Source organism: Arvicola amphibius, chromosome 12, assembly GCF_903992535.2.
Source record: "Arvicola amphibius chromosome 12, mArvAmp1.2, whole genome shotgun sequence".
Lineage (NCBI taxonomy): Eukaryota > Metazoa > Chordata > Mammalia > Rodentia > Cricetidae > Arvicola > Arvicola amphibius.
The window spans coordinates 58679396-58695702 of record NC_052058.2 but is presented as its reverse complement, the minus strand read 5'-3'; the positions used below and the strand labels follow the sequence as shown (position 1 = coordinate 58695702).

Below are 16307 nucleotides of genomic sequence, written 5' to 3'. Positions count from 1 at the left end.
CACTGATGTGAACTTTGTATATATTAGTAAAATTGGTGAAAACGAACTGAAGTTTTCCAAATAAATAAAAGCTTAAGTACCCTTTTGCAATGCTTAATCCATAATTCTCATGGTTAAGTTGCTTCTGTTTACCCCAGCTTATAAAACAGGAAGGCAGAACGCTTGCAATAAAATTATTACATCTTCTTGTGAGCATCATATTGAAGGGGTAGCCACCACGTGAAGAGCGGCTTATAACCCAGGCACCACTTCTAGTGCTGAGAAACACCTGGGAAGAAAAACAAGAAGGAGAAACACATATCAAACACCTCGAAGTGCTTTTTCCTTGATATGTTTCCAATTATATTTTGGTTTTCTAACACAGATGACCATATGACCCATATGTTATTGTTGCTATTATTACCCTAAACACATTACTTGATTTATAGTATCTTCATTATATATTATAGAATTATGGAAATAGTTGTAATATTTGTAGGTATCATATGCTTGTTTGGCTATGTGTGTTTGTGGTCTACATGGGTGCAGATATGTGTGAGTGTGTATGTATATGTGCAGAGACCAGAGGTGAGCCTCTGGTGCCATGTCTCAGGAGTCATCTACCCATTTGTTTGTTTGTTTTTTGAGTTAAGATCTCTCACTTGCAACTGGGGCTCAAATATTAGGTGAGGCTGTCTGTTCAGTGATCCCCAGGAATCTGCTTCCCCAGCAGTACACACAGGCTGGCCTTTTATGGGGTCCCTGAGGATGCAACTCTGATCCTGATGTTTTTGTGGCAAGCGTTTATTTGTGTGACTAGGCTAGCTCTCCAGATTCTGATCTGGAAATTTTTTAAACATATGAATAATAGAGAATTAAAAGGTTTTAAAAAAAGCAATTGTAACCAAATTAAATATAATCTTATTCTTTGAGATCTAATAGTTTTCCTACAATACATGCATGTGAACTCGATCTCTAACTTGTGCGTTGTTTAGTATTTCTAGCACCAGGCCAAGCTCTGGGAGTCCAGTAGAAGAGAGGAAGGAGGGAATATATGAGCAAGGGGGGTCACGATCATGACGGGGAAATCTACAGAGACACTTAAACCAAGCTCATGGGAACTCAGGAACACTAGAACGACAAATGTGGTGCTTGCATCGGGCTGACCTATGTGGGAGGCAGTTGTGTAGTTTGGTCTGTTTGAGGGGTCCCTGATATATCCCTGGTGCATGAGCTGGCTTTTTGGAGCCCATTTTTTATGGTGGGATGCCTTGCTCAGCCTTGATGCAGGCAGGAGGGTGTTAGTCCTGTCTCAATGTGCCAGGCTTTGTTTACTGCCCATGGGGGAGTCCTTACCCATTGGGAAGAGTGGATGGGGTTAATTGGGGGTTGAGATAGCGGTGAGTAGGAGGAGAGGTGAAAGGGGTAAATGTGGTTGGTATGTAAAATGAATAAAAATTAAAAAAGAAAATTGAATCAACATTTCTAGCTTGTGTATGCATTAAACATATAATAAATACATTTAAAATATTTAAAAAGAGATGCTGTGGTCATGGTGTCTCTTCACAGAAATAGAAACCCTAATATAAAAACATTTGACAAACAACCTTACCATTGAGTTCTAACATGGAGTTTGATAGACTTACAGAGGGTTCATGTAAAAGAATGATGACTAGGTGTTGGTTGTCTGTAATCCCAGAGTTTGGGATTCTGAAGTAAGAAATTAATTAAGACTTCATAAGGTTGCACAGTGAGATCCTATTTCAATAAAAAAGTAACAGTTATGGGGAGATGGACAGAGAGTGGATGTGCAGGATGCAGAGATGAAGACAAGGAGACAGAGAGAGGGAGGAAGTGAGGGGAAGAGGGAGAAAGGGTGCGACTGAGAGCTTCACTTGAGTGACAGCTTGCCCAGTTGATCATACTCAGTATAGGACACTTTTGAACAACACCCAGGGCTAGGCATTCACATGGTTTTTCTGGAGTCCTCTGAACACAGTCAGCTTCTGTAAAGTGTGTCTCCTGACATGGCAGACCAAGAGTGCCTTTGGGTCTTTTCCTCATTTCCCTCATGTCAGCATAATTTACCCATCGGGAAGGTGTTTATGGGCTTGAGAACTTCTCTGAGCCACTGTTCATGCTGATAAGGGCAGAGACACTGATTGAGAAATAGTGTACCTGGGCTGCTATTCTACTGAGCTCCACTGCGATGTCTGCTCCCGAGTTCCCAAGACCAACCACCATGATGCGCTTGCCCTGAAAGGCATCCGGAATCTTGTACTCTTGGCTGTGTAGGATCTGTCCTTTAAACTTATGGATCCCTGAGGCAATGGAAGGAGGAAGTTACCTGAAATATTTAAGCTATAATTCTGCAGTACATAATGATAGGGAAATCCTAGAGACAGATACACGTTGCTTGTATCACTACTCAAGGAAGAAGACATGTGAAGAACATGTCTTTTGGGAATTTGATGAGCCCACGTACGGATCTCTTACAACCTGCCTTGTTAAAAATACTGATAACTGCTGGAGAGATGGCTTACGATGGGTGAAGGCGCTTGTTGATAAGCCTGACAATCTGGGTTTGATTTCCAGCAACTAAATGGTGGAAGAAGAGAACAGACTTTTACAGGTGGTCCTCTGGCTCTGTATGGACACCGTGGTGTGAACACTGTGAATATACATGAATATAATAAAGGTTGTGCAAAATAAGCCCATGGGTAATATCATATCAAATGGGGAGAAGGTTGAAAGCATCGCTTATGTCTGGGGCAGAGCACAGATGCCTGTGATTACCACTTATCAGTGTGCTACTGGAATTCCTAGCTAGAGCGATAAAGGAAGAGAAGGGAGAAGAACATTCTGTTTGGAAAGAAGGATGTTTTCATTGTTGGCACAGAAGATGATTTTATATATAGAAAATGACATAGATCCCCCCAAAACTCTCATAAGACTCATTAATTAAGCAAAACTGTAGGATACTAAACCAACATACAAAAATCAGTATTATTGCTGTATATCAATAAAAAGATCTGATATAGAGATGAATAAAATAATTCCCTTTATAACAGCTAAAACAAAAATAGCCTGGAATAAATTATTTTAAAAGGTAACATATAAAAATATTGATGAAGAGTCATTGGAGGGGGCAGTAAGTTAGGGAGTAAGCCATCAAACCTGATGATTCATCTGAGTTCAATCCCTGATTTTAAACCAAGACAGTATTTAGAATATTGCATCTTGAAAAATTATGGGTTGAATTCTCACTCAATTCCTATACATATTTTTGATAGAATAGTCCATTTCTTTGTGATTGATTTTTTTAAAATAATATTTCCAAAAGATGGCTCATTGAGTAACAGTGCTTGTTATGTAGTCATGATGATCTAGCATCTGTGTAGAAAGATGGATTGTGGCCTCACTCATGCCTGGAACCCAGGTGCTGTTGGAGGTGAATATAGGATGCTTTCTGGGGTTTGCTGGTTATCAGCCCAGCAGAAGGGCCAGCGAGAGACACTATCTCAAAGGATATTTCAAAGGTGGCAAGTTATAGAGCAGAAGACCCAACATCTTCCTTTCACCTCTGTGCATCTGCACACAGGCACCTGTACACTCGTGTGTATGCCACACTACAAATTCTGTGATCACAAACACATATAAAAATAACAGAAGAAAAGAAAACTTTACTTACTAATCTCTTCCAGGGTCAGTAAGAAAGCACAGACTAGGAGCAGTTTTATTACATTTTAGTAATCCTCACTTCCCTAATTTTTATTTATCACATCTGAATTTGAGTAGATGTCAGCTTTTTAGATAACTGATTAGGACCTCAAAGACAAAGGTTTACCAATTATAAAACTGTTAAAAAGAATGTGCCCAACTGTTTTCAAAGGAGATTTCAAAATCCTGATCGGAGAGGTATAACAGGCAATTTTAAAGAGTGAATTCATTCATTTAAATTGACTTCTGGTATTTTTTAAAGCTATCTGTCGGCTTCTGCATTCTCTTACTTCAAGGTTTTGAATCATAGACCAGCCCTGATTCAAATGACCTCTCCAAATTAAAGCTTCTTAAAAATGACAGATCTGATATGTTATGTTTTAGTTGATCGCTGTATTGAAGTGGACATGTATGATAAGGCTTCAATCACAGTGTTTATATTAGTACATAAATAGTAAAACTATACACAAAACAGGACTTTTCCCACTCAAAATATTTTGTGCCTGTAATTTCTAAGTAAATATAAATAAATATGATATTGTCTATAAGCCTGCTTAAGTATTTTCAATTATGCGCAAGCCATTTTTCCTCTAAAAGAACCCAAAAGAGTATTGATGGTCTCAGGTAGAACAGACTTACCAGGGAAGGACTCCGGAGGTAAACGTGGGCTCAGGAATTGCCCAGTACAAACCATGACAGCATCAAATACAGCTCTGTGTTGTTTGCCATCTGTCTCTGTGACAACATCCCACTGGCCGGTTTCAGAGAAGTCTGGGCGTTGTGTCACACTGCGCACAGTAGTCTATAAGCAAAAGACAGACAGTGCCTTTGACTCTCACACTGTGACTGGTATATCAACTCATCTACTACTTTGATTAAAGTAACTTATGATATAAACAAGGTTTGTATGTATCAGTTATCTCATTCTTAAATAAATTAAGCACCGTGTATGTTCGCAAAGGTGCTCCTAAGTGGATCAGGACTTAGATATCGAAAGGATAAAACAGGACTTTGTATTGGTGAGAAGGAAATGCGTCATAATTGCTGATGTGTTGGGGAAAGCCAGGAAAGCAAACTCTCCTCCGCCACACTTTCTGTGTTGAGGGTTGTCGTCACTTCTTCCCATTGGGTTTCTGAAATAGAATCATTACTTTATTCTCAGGAAAACATTCTAAGTTTTATCCTAAGTGCGACTGTGGTAGTTTGAAAAGGAATGACACACAGACTTGTGTTTGAATGCTTGGCCCATAGGGAGTGGCACTATTAGGAGGTGTGGTCTTCGTGGAGTAGGTGGGGCTTTATTGGAGAAAGTGTGTCACCATGGAGGCAGAGTTTTATGCTCAAGCTCTGTCCAGTATGGCACATAGTCTCCTGTGGCCTGTGGATCAAACTGTAGACCTCTCATCTCCATGTTCAGCACCTTGTCTGCCTGCACGCCACCATGTCCCCCCATGGTCCACTGTGATGACAATGGACAAATCCTCTGAAACTGTAAGCTAGTCCCAATGGAATGTTTTCCTTTGAAAGAGTTGCCATGGTCATGGTGTCTCTTCACAGCAATAGAAACCCTAAGACAGAGAGTTTGACATTCAGAGGAGAAATCAGGAAATTCAGGATTTTAATGATCTGAGTAAGGAACAGAGAGGAATTTACCTATCTTATTCCTATCAAGAGAAAAATAAAAGAAAAGTTTATTTGGTCATCTCATTTCCATTAGATTGCCGATTAGGCCAGCTTTCATTCATGAAGTTCCCATAACCCAAGCCATCTTACCTTAAACCGGATATATTTCAGGAGGTCAAAGTGCTCGGCAAATTCCCTGAGATACTCCCAGAATTTCTTGTGGTCCATGAAATTGGGGTAATCTTCTTGGTATGGGAAGTCACTGTAAGATGACATTTCCTTGCAGACATTTGTCACTAGTGACCTGTAGACTCTGGTCATTCCGTCATTGGAAGTTTCCTGTAGTGGAGGTATAATTAGCATGCAGGAAAGAAGGAACACATTGGAAGAGAGCCTCAGTTGCCTTGGTGCTTCATGGTCATACAGATGAAAGGGGCTCAGAGCAATTAGCATTGTACTTTATAATTTTAAAGAGTTCTAGAAAACCGAGAATTTGGTGCCCATGCTGTCTTGATAAGGCATCCATATTGGGGCTGGAATGAGTAAGTGCAGTATCTTTGCCCCATCACAAACAAAGAAGCTGATCACAGTACAAAACTGTCCTAAAATGATTCCACTGATGGTCAGTCTTGGCTGGTTGCTCCTTCTTCACCTGCCATAGTGACTCCTTCCAATCATGGTGGACATGTCTCTCCTTTCCATTCCCTATAGAACTGCTTCACAGTTTCCCTCATTACACTCTGTTCATATTTGCTGATTGCATTCTTTCCATTGCCATTAAAATATCAAAGATTCCAATTTTAAGAACAAAATCCAACCCCCTTATTAGCCTTTTCTCTCTCCCTCCCATCTCAAACATCAGAAAAGACTCAGCATACGCTGGCAATCTCTGCTTCCTCTTGTATTCCTTAGCCCATTCTCTGGTCTTGATTTCTATCACTCAAAGACAAAACAAAACAAAACAACAAAAGCATCTATCTTCTAGGCACCAATGAACTTCATATGTCTGAAGTCAATCTCCATTTCCCTCTCAAGTTTCTTCTTTCCCTGTCCCTTTTTGCTAGAGGCTTTCTGGAACTCAGGGGTTTGCAGAAGGTAATTAATTGTTGGGGCCCACAGCACTGGTGATGTGAATCTTAGAGCCTCTTTCGTTGCATTACAAGAACCTCTTTACTGTGTCTGTTCTCTTTCTCAACTATGTGGAGGGTGGGGGGGTCCTTGCCTGTTTTGTGCACCATTGTATCATGCGACATGATAAATACATTCTGAATGGATGATCCCTCTATAAGATATGAACAGTGTCTGGGAGTTGGGGCACTTCTACTTTACTCCAACTTCCTCTTCACAAGTGTATAATCCTCTCCTTCTTCACCAAGACTGTCCATCTTGCAGGATGTGGCACTCTGCAACCTTTAGAATGTACAAGTCCAGAAACTATCACAAACTATGATGATATTATATTGATAACAGATTCCACTCTTTTTCCAGGTCCTTGCCTATGCCTTGCCAGTTCCTAAGGTTCCTTACATCTCAGACAACATCCCACACAGGGTTTATCATGGCACCACACACGTTTAGCTTGACGCAGTGAGCTCCTCCTGTTTGGATCACCAAGTGAGCAGAAACTGCATGTGACTGGATCATGATTACTGGGCTAAGAGGATGGGAACTACGCACGGCAAACTTCCACAGTCCTCCGAAGTCATCGCTTCTCTCAAAGCAGGTGGGTTCCAGGTCTTCATCTAAGCAACACTTGATAGAGGAGAGGCCACTCACGCCAGCTCCGATCACTGCGACTTTCTTGACCATGGTATGCTCTGGGTGAAGGTCAAGGAAAGCTTTGAATGGTAGAGTCAGAAGAGAATGCTTGACAGAGGACTCAACCTATATAGTGTTAGAAATACTCTTATTTACTCTGGGGGTGAAAGTTTAATTATAGTTTGATTAAAAATGACAGGTTCTGGAATTGGGCCATTTTATTTAAAAAGTGGTCTTCCCTCTATTTAGTTGTGTGACCTTGGACTTGCTCTCACCTTGCTTTTCTCATCAAGAATGGGGGTGATGGTGAAAATCACTAGAGTTTTTGTGAAGGTTAAATGACTCGTATTAGTACACGTGTTACTAGCAAGTGCTCAATGAAACCCAGCTGTTGTTTTTATTACTGAGTTTAGTTAGTACATTTTACCCAGTGGGACTCCTATAGCCTCTCAGTATTAATGGAACTTTTCACTCTCATGTTGCTTTTCCAAATATTCTCCTAGAGGGATGGCTCAGTGGTTAAGAATACTCGTTCTTCCAGGGGACCTGGGTTCACGTCCCTGCACTCACAGGATGCCTCACAACTGCCTTTAACTCCAGTCCTGGAAGATCTAATGTAGTCTTCTGCCTTCCTCCAGAACCTGTCTCCCACATTTCACATACATAAATGCAGGCAACAGGCTCATATATACAAAATAACAAAATAAACAAGGTTCTAAAAGTAAAATAAAGCTAATAAGTCTAAAGAAAATATTTTGAAATACACAATATACTTCTATGCTTGCTATGTAAAACGAGCTTATAAATTAACAATAAAAAAGGAAATTTGTATGAGGAAAGAATCTATTTTTCAATAAAAGGGAAAAATAATAAGACAAAAATACCAATTGGGGAAACTGAAGCGGTGGGCAATTTATACAAGGAAACCATGGCATTAGTCAAGAAGTATATAAAAACCTGTTCAATCAAGCCTGAGGTACTATTTTCCAGCTTTCAAATATGAAGTTTGAAGAATGGAGCTATGTTCACTAAGTTAATACATACACTGCAGTAGAGCAACTCTGTGCATGCACCACTCAGCATCATGGAATTTGCCTTGTGGGACCAGGAGCACACGTGTGTATGATGCCCATGGGTCCAGCAAAAGAAACCCAGTGCTCCATACTGCTGATGTCTGCACTGCTCTGTGAGGCAGTCTACCCACAGGTGAGTGTCTTGTGGTTGCACCAGCATGGGCATGCTGCTGAGCTGAAGGCTTGAGGTGTCCTGCAATCCTGTCACTGAGGCTCCCTCTCCCCTCTGCTCAGGTTGGAGGGATTTCTCAGGGCTTTCTGTTCCAAACATACCAGTGTTCAACTCCCTGTGTGGTTGGGTGTCTCCATACCTGGCTCATTGTGCATTTCAAATCTGTACCTCTTCCATTTCTACCAAGTTCATTTGTGAGTCTTTTACTTCAGAGTGAGTTATGGTGAAAAGAGAACAGATCTTAGAAGCAGCAAAACAAGGTTTGAATTTGGCTACTGAATAAGAATTGTGGCAGATGCCATGGCCCTCCTCTCCAAGATGGACGCTGGTTTGACTCATGCTGGTAAGCCACAGTCAAGTGGTGATACACATTAATAGAAATGGGTTAATCAAGATTTGAGAGTTAGCCAATAAGAGGTTAGAGATAATGGACCAGGCAGTGTTTAAATGAATACAGTTTCTGTGTAATTATTTCGGGGATAAGCTAGCCAGGCAGCCGGGAGCCGGGTGGGATGAAAAGCAGGCCTGCTCAGCCTGCTGCCACTCTTCATTACTGCAAAGAATGGACCCACTGGCTCATATAAATGAATGTTCAGTTACCAGGGAGTGGTGCTATTTGAAAAGATTAGAAGGATTAGGAGCAGTAGCATTGTTAGAGGAAGCATGCCACTGGGGTGGGCTTTGAGGTTTCAAAAGCCCATGCCGAGCCCAGAGTGTCTCTCTCTCTCTGCTTGTGGATCAGGGTGCAGTTCTCATCCACTGCCTGTATGCTGCCCTGCTCCCTGCCATGATAATAATGGACTAAGACTCTAAAAGTGTAAGCAAGCCCTCAATTAAATGCTTTCTCTCATAAGAATTTCCTTGGCTGGGTGGTAGTGGTACATGCCTTTAATTCCAGCACTCAGGGAGGCAGAGGTCGGCAGATCTCTGTGAGTTCGAGGCCAGCCAGTCTACAGAGTATGTTCCAGGACAGCCAGAGCTACATAGAAAAATTCTGTCTTGATAAACTAAATTAAAAAAAAGAGTTGCCTTGGTCACATTGTTCACAGCCATAGAACAGTTACAATAGTAGCTCCTGGAAAGTTATTGGACTTGCCTCCCAAAACAATTACAACAACAACAACAACAACAACCGAAACACTCTCAGATAGGCTGGTAAAATAAGAAAAATACCTTTGTTAATGGACTGTGTAAACAGTATCATATTATTTACATAAAATGACCCATCCAAAATATTTACTTGCTGTTCATTCCTTCCACCCTTTCTCCCTTGGAGAGGTAGGTCCTGGCCACATGCAAACATGGCAATCATACCCGTGGATTCTCTTGAGTTGAGAAAAACACCTGGATTGCTTCTCACCAGGAACAAAATGGCCTTCACCAAGAAGAACACTTGAACTCCTCAGCAGGAGTTCAGAGAAGGTCTGAAGCGGTCAGATTTCTGCTCTGCTCTGTCTTTCAAAGACACAGAAGTGGTTGTTGATTAAATTGGCAAAGTTGAAAGTATGCGAGTAGAACAGACTACAGCAAAGGAATCTGGCTACTGCTCTGCCCTGGGGACATCACAGTGCAGGGACTGAAGGGACTGAGCTGAGAGTGGAATCCTAATGAGAGAGCCTCAGAGATTAGATCTGAGAAATAAAGTCTTAGAGAAAATGAAAGCAGTGAACCAGGCTGTGGCATGACACTACAAGGAGAGAGGCAGACATACAGACGGCACATGTGGTAGGTCCTGTCGAGCAGCTGGTTCTGGCAAAAATCCTGACACAATGTCTTTTGCCCAGTCTGGAGTGGACCATGGGATAAAACTGGACCATAGCACCAGTCTTTCTAGTGCTGATTATTAGCTGATCATAGAGACACATCTGTACACTTCAACATTAGCATTTGAGTGCCGTGATCTTCTGATGGTGGTAGCCATTTGAAAATGTATTTGTATCAGTAAGGGAAGGTCATAAGGAAGATGGAGATGGAGAGATCTGAATTCTGCTTTGGTTTCTGCCTCTAATCAGGTATGTAACCTTACCCAAAATTCTTGAAAATGTACAGTTAAAGTAGTTTTTTCTTTTTATCAAATTTGGATGTTTTATGTCTGAGACAAAATTACTCATAAAATAAAAAATCCACAAGAAAGGAAGGAAGGAAAGACGGAAGAGAGGAAGGAAGGAAGTTAGGAAGGAAGGAAGGAAGGAAGGAAGGAAGGAAGGAAGAGAGGAAAGAAGGAAGGTACTAAGGAAGAAAGAAAGAAAGAAAGAAAGAAGAAAGCAACACAACCCTCAAACAAAGCAAAAACCCAACAAACAGCAAAGGAAAATCCAGAGCCAACAATCAGTTATGAATTCTAACTTGAAGGGCTAAGAAAATGTGCCATCTCTGTCAATTGTAAAAACACTAAAACATGAGAAATACTTGTATTACTCTCTGGCTGGGAGACCTGAATTTCTGAATTTGGACCTTTGTACAATAGCAAAACCCCACCTCATACCTGTCCGACCAGCAAACAGTTCTGAGATGTGGAAAAACACAGGTGACAGCAGATGGCAGAATCGACTAGGGTTTCTAGGAAATGGCCATTTGATGATGAGCTAAGCCAATTTACTGTCACTGTGCTTGCCTGGGTTTTTTCTATTTGGGTTTCTAAGGGTCGTTCACTGCTGTATCATCCCGAGATTAAAACAAATAGACTAGGATCACTGAAGGACCCATGGCTGTGACTGACACGGGGCCTTCCTGTTGGATGGCCTCCTCCAACTTTGCTCTACTTTCTGTCTCTTCAACATTATTGTGCTAGCGTCAGTCCACAGCCTCCAGGAGCAAAGCACACTCCTGCAAAAACACACTCTCCGTTCAACATCTGCACAAACAGTTTTTGGAAAAATTTCCTCTTGAAGGCAAAACAACCCAGGACACTTACCTTGCAAGCATAGAGCAGATTCTAGGATTTAAAGCCAATAGTGGGAAGTCAAGGGTAGTGTTTGTTTTATGACACGAGGAAGAAGCTTCTATCCGGAGCCTTGTCTTAAGAAGAGAAAAGAGTGCTGACTTTGATTGAACTCTTCTCACTTCAACACAAAAGCCACTTGCTTCTTCTACCGTGCTGTTGACAACAGGGAGTTGTGTTAAGAGAAACTTGACACTTCCGCAATCTCGGTGGAGGTCTGAGTGACAGCTAAGAGTGTAACTTTCAGATTGGAAAGGACGGAGTCCCGCCCCTTTCCCGCGCCCTCCTCAGGACAAGAGCTAAAATTTCAAGGCACTGAAAGACCATGCTGTTATCATTGCTGACTTTAGAGGGCGCCAAACTCTCATCCTTCTCAGGAACACCCTGACTTCATTCTCTGTCTTAATTACATATTTTCATTCTTGGAGAATTTTTATATGTACTCAATGAAATATGATCAGATCCACCCACTGCTTCCTGACAACTTCCATCGTCCTCCCAACACATTCCAACACAATGGCTTCATTTTTAGTTTGATAACTAGGAACACTTAGTAATACTGCCCATATATGGATGGTATGGGTTCATTGACTGGAGCTTGGGAAAATTACCAGTGGCTATTTGATTCTCCTCTTAAAACAGCATAGGAGCTATGAAAATAAAATGAAGGAAATAAAATAAAAAGGATAAAATAATCTAGGCCACCACATTCTTTTATGCTTGATGTTCTTTCTTTCTCTCCTTCCCTTCCTTTCTTTATTTTTTGAGATAGGCCTTCTATGTGTAACAGCCCTGGCTATCCTGGAACTCACTCTGTAGACCAGGCTCAGACTCACAGAGATCTGCCTTCCTCTGCCTCCAGAGTGCAGGGATTAATTCATGGCCACTGCTGCCTGATGCTTCGTGTTTTCCAACTCAAGATTTGTGGTTTTGACTTTCAAGATTCCCTAGTGGGTGTGTACCTCAGATTGGATCAGCAGAGGGGGCTGGTAAAAACTGAGGACATAAAATACTTTCTAGGCATTCACCTGGTCTCAGGAAGAACAACTGATGAAGGAGCAGCGGTTCTAACACCAAGGAACCAGGGCTTGTCCTTCCTCTCGATGCTTGAAGTCACCAGAGTGATGGTGTCCTGTCTAGGTTTGTCGTTGAAGGATGTTCTCCGCCATGGCTCATTGATCATTTTCTGATCCAGAAGTCAGATATGCAAACAACTGAAGGAGTCAGGAAGGCAACACGAATAGAGGTGGACAGATAAGACCCGACTGGGAAGTCCAGTGGTCTGCTCAGTTTAACTAAATGCTGTCCTTTGGGATAAACAGCCCAATATCTCAAGGCTCTAGACTGACTTCTTTCTTCTGTTTGATACAGGGTTTCTCTGTGTGGTCTGTCTTTTTAACATTTCAAATTTGCTGTTCTTTTGTGTGAACTCCCCAGGGTTGAAATTATAATTACCTGACCCATGCTGTATACAAGGCAGCTATAAGACCTTTTAAGAAATTGTGTAATGTTGCAGATTATATCCAAATTTGCTCCGACATTGGCCAATCATATACACAAGCAATGACCTTAGCTGCTGCCTTACAGGAAAAGACAATTACTGATGTCTTGTCCCAGCAGGGAGACCTAACCCCAGGAACAATGCAAGCTACAGAAACACCTGGAGGCTGTTTTGGTCTTATTGGGCATCAGGTCAGACAATGTCCTGATAAAAAAATAAGCCTGAGGACTAGAAGAGAACTGGGATTGTGTAGGAGATACAGGAGAGGAAAGCATTGGACTAGTGAGTGCAGATCAAAAAGAGATGATCTAGGAAATGTGATTGAAAGTTTTGCTAGCTATAGTAGTCTGGGCTGGCATCTGTGGTCTTTTAGAGTCAGTGGCACATCTGGTCAGGCTGTTTTGGCTTTTAGAGTCTCCATTGAAAAGTCAGGTGTGATTTTAATAGGCCTACCTTTATATAATATTTGACCTTTTCCCCTTAAATCCTCAAATAATCTTTCTTGGTTTTATATGATCAGTGTTTTGATTAGTATGTGGAGAGAGGACATTCTTTTCTGGTACAATCTATTTTTTTCTGGTCCAATGATTTTCTGTATGCTTATTATACCTTTATTGGCATCTCCTTTATTTTAGAAAATTTTTCTTCTATGATATTGTTGAAATTTTTTCTAGACCTTTGATTTTGGTTTCTTCTACTTCTTCTTTTCCTATTATTCTTAGATTTGATCTTTTCACAGTGTCCCAGATTTCCTGTATGTTTTGTATCAAGAATAAAATTTAACATTTTCTTTGATGGATGTATCCATTTCTCCCATTGTATCACCAGTACCTCAGATTCTTCCATCCTTTGCATTCCTTTGGTGAAGCTTGCTCTGTAGCTCCTGTTCTAATTCTTATAATGTTCATTTTCAGAATTCTGTAAGTTTATACCTTCTTTACTGATTTGATTTTTCATTTTCAGATCATGAACCATTTATGTATTTCCTTTACCTGTGTTTTCTTGACTTTCTTTAAAGGATGTATTTATTTCATATTTAAGGAACTCTATCATCTTTATACAGTTGGTTTTAAGGTCATTTTCTCATGTTTCAGTTTTGTTGGAACATTCAGGTCTGCTGTGGTGGGACAGCTTGTCTCTAGTGGAGACATATTGCCCTGACTGTTATTGATTGTGTTTTTATCCTGGCTTTCTAAGTATCTGTATTTGGAGTGCTATTAGATTCTGATTCTCATTTAAAAATGGTTCAGTGTGATGGCCGTTTCCAGGTACTATCTGTATTTAGAGTATTGAAATCATGGCATGTGGTACCCACAATATTTAGAGATCTGGTCAAAGGGTAGCATTAGCAAGGAGAAGTGATTAAGCAGGGACAGCTCCCTGGAATAGGCAGTGCCAAGGTGTCCAGGTGGGGGCTCTAGTCACAGGTAAACGGAGGTGACTGGAGGCAAAGGCATTGCTGTTCAAGGCAGCCAGTGAGCTAGCCTGGGCTTTCGGGGCTCAGGTCCCTGAGTTCTCTCCTACTTGCTGCGTGAAACACGAAAAATTATTACTTCTTTGATTCTTTGATTTCTTCTTTGAGAATTTATGCATGGAGAAAAAGCCAGGATATAATATATCTAAGTTACAATGAGCTAATAAAGACATCTTTGTACTGCTCCCTTCCTCCGGGACTTGCAGAGACTTAGCAATAGCATAGATAAAGACCTTTATCTGTGTTTGGTCAGTTTTAGCTGGTTTTGAAGTTGCTCCTTGCACTGGGGAGTTGTCAGTAAGAACCGAGAAATATTAACCAGCTGCAAAAGACGGGCCACTTGAATACTTGAAAACAAATTCTTCTTTGTTAATGTTCACTTGCTGTTGCACGCCAGAGAGTGCTTATAGGTGGTGGCGATAGGGACCAGGGGCAGAAGAGCAATCCTAGCTGGAGAGTTTTGCAATGGTGAATTCCTGGGAATAGATAGTTATACCTCCTGGCTATACAACAGGGGAAAAGCAACAAGGAATGAGTGGTAGTTTTCTAGTCTATTCATGAAGAGAACAGAAAATCATTCTGCCACAATCAGCAGTTAATTTATTGGGAATCACACATTTCGTGTGTCTCAGACAAGTGCCAGTTGACAGTGCCACCATTTTATGGATGATGGCTCTGAGGCTGAGTAATTTGGCCAAGGTGCCAGGCTCATGATGGAGCTGGGATGGAAATGCAGGTGCCATTCTCATTAGCTCTGGTTAGCTCAGGTTGCTCCTGGTTAGTCCCTGTAAGCAGTACACTTGTCTCACAGTGGACTGAGCAGTTAAAGCTCTGCTAACTGCCCCATGGACTGTCCTTTACTTACAGAATAATCACTGGTGGCTTGTCCTTGCTTGTTTACAAAGCTTAGTTAATTTGAGGTGAGGCATTGACGTTGGCAGAAGAACGAAGATAGATGAAAATGTCAGCCAAAGAAGTCACTGTTTATTTCTCAATAATGAAATACTTATTTATAAATGCTTTGTATGAAGTAGTGCTTGGGATAAAAAAACATACTCCAGAAGGAGCTACCCTTTATTAGGAGATATAAAATGTCAAGTGGTAGCTGGGCTCGGTGGCATACTTTTCAAATTACAGTGGTCAGGCAGACTGCTGTGTGAGTTCAAGGCAAGCCCATTCTACACTGTGAGTTTCAGGCCAGCCAAAGCCACTACAGTGAGACCCTGTCTTAAACAAAAACCAAAACAAAATTGTTCCCCAACACCAAGCCCCACAAAAACCACAAACTTCTCCAAGCCAAGCAACATGTGGTTTTACATGTGATAAGTAATTATAATTGTCATCCTTACAGAACTTAATATCATCTTGAATAGAATTTCAGTGGGAAATTGGCCTATGTGCATGCCTTAACTTTTCTTTTCTTTTTAAATTGATTTTTATTGAGCTCTACATTTTCCTCTGCTCCAGTCCCTGCCTCACCCCTCCCTTTCAAACTTCTTCCAAGGTCCTCACACTCCCAATTTACTCAGGAGATCTTGTCCTTTTCTACTTCCTATACAGATTAAATGCATGTATGTCTCTTTTAGCGTCTTCATTGTTGTCTAGGTTCTCTGGGATTGTGATCTGTGGGCTGGTTTTCTTTGCTATATGTTTCAAAACCACCTATGAGTGAGTACATATAATAATTGTCTTTCTGGGTCTGAGTTACCTCACTAAATATGATGTTTTCTAGCTCTATTTATTTGCTTGCAAATTTCAAGATGTCATTATTTTTTTCTGCTGTGTACTACTCCATTGTGTAAATGTACCACATTTTCCTTATCCATTCTTCAGTCGAAGAGCATTTAGGCTGCTTCCAGGTCAGGCTATAACAAACAATGCTGCTATGAACATAGTTGAGCACACGATTTTGTGCATGCCTTAACTTTTCTGCTATACATTGTAATGTGGAACTGTGAGAAAACCCTCCCCTAAATTGTTTTCTAACAGGGTCTTTTAAAATAGGAACAGAAATGAAAGTACAGCACCACAGCAAGAAAAGAACAAGAACAGGACAGAATAGTAGG

The 16307-nt window shown here is 41.0% G+C and overlaps 1 protein-coding gene across 7 annotated transcripts in view; it reads right to left on the bottom strand.

The window, feature by feature from the left end:
* The window catches only part of LOC119827355 (dimethylaniline monooxygenase [N-oxide-forming] 4-like), a 47176-nt gene that overhangs the window by 7450 nt on the left and 23419 nt on the right, over nt 1–16307 (bottom strand). The window contains exons 1-7 of one of the 7 annotated variants that reach the window (XM_038348985.2): nt 11240–11503; nt 9640–9780; nt 7000–7139; nt 5473–5661; nt 4339–4501; nt 2158–2300; nt 81–268 (exon numbers count right to left, since the gene is read on the bottom strand). In XM_038348985.2, coding sequence (XP_038204913.1) covers nt 81–268; nt 2158–2300; nt 4339–4501; nt 5473–5661; nt 7000–7131 — 815 coding nt within the window. In that variant the 5' untranslated portion in view covers nt 7132–7139; nt 9640–9780; nt 11240–11503. Of the gene's footprint in view, nt 1–80; nt 269–2157; nt 2301–4338; nt 4502–5472; nt 5662–6999; nt 7140–9639; nt 9781–11239; nt 11504–16307 lie in introns of those variants that run through there. The other 6 variants (XM_038348988.2, XM_042056034.1, XM_042056037.1 and 3 more) reach the window with 6 other exon arrangements.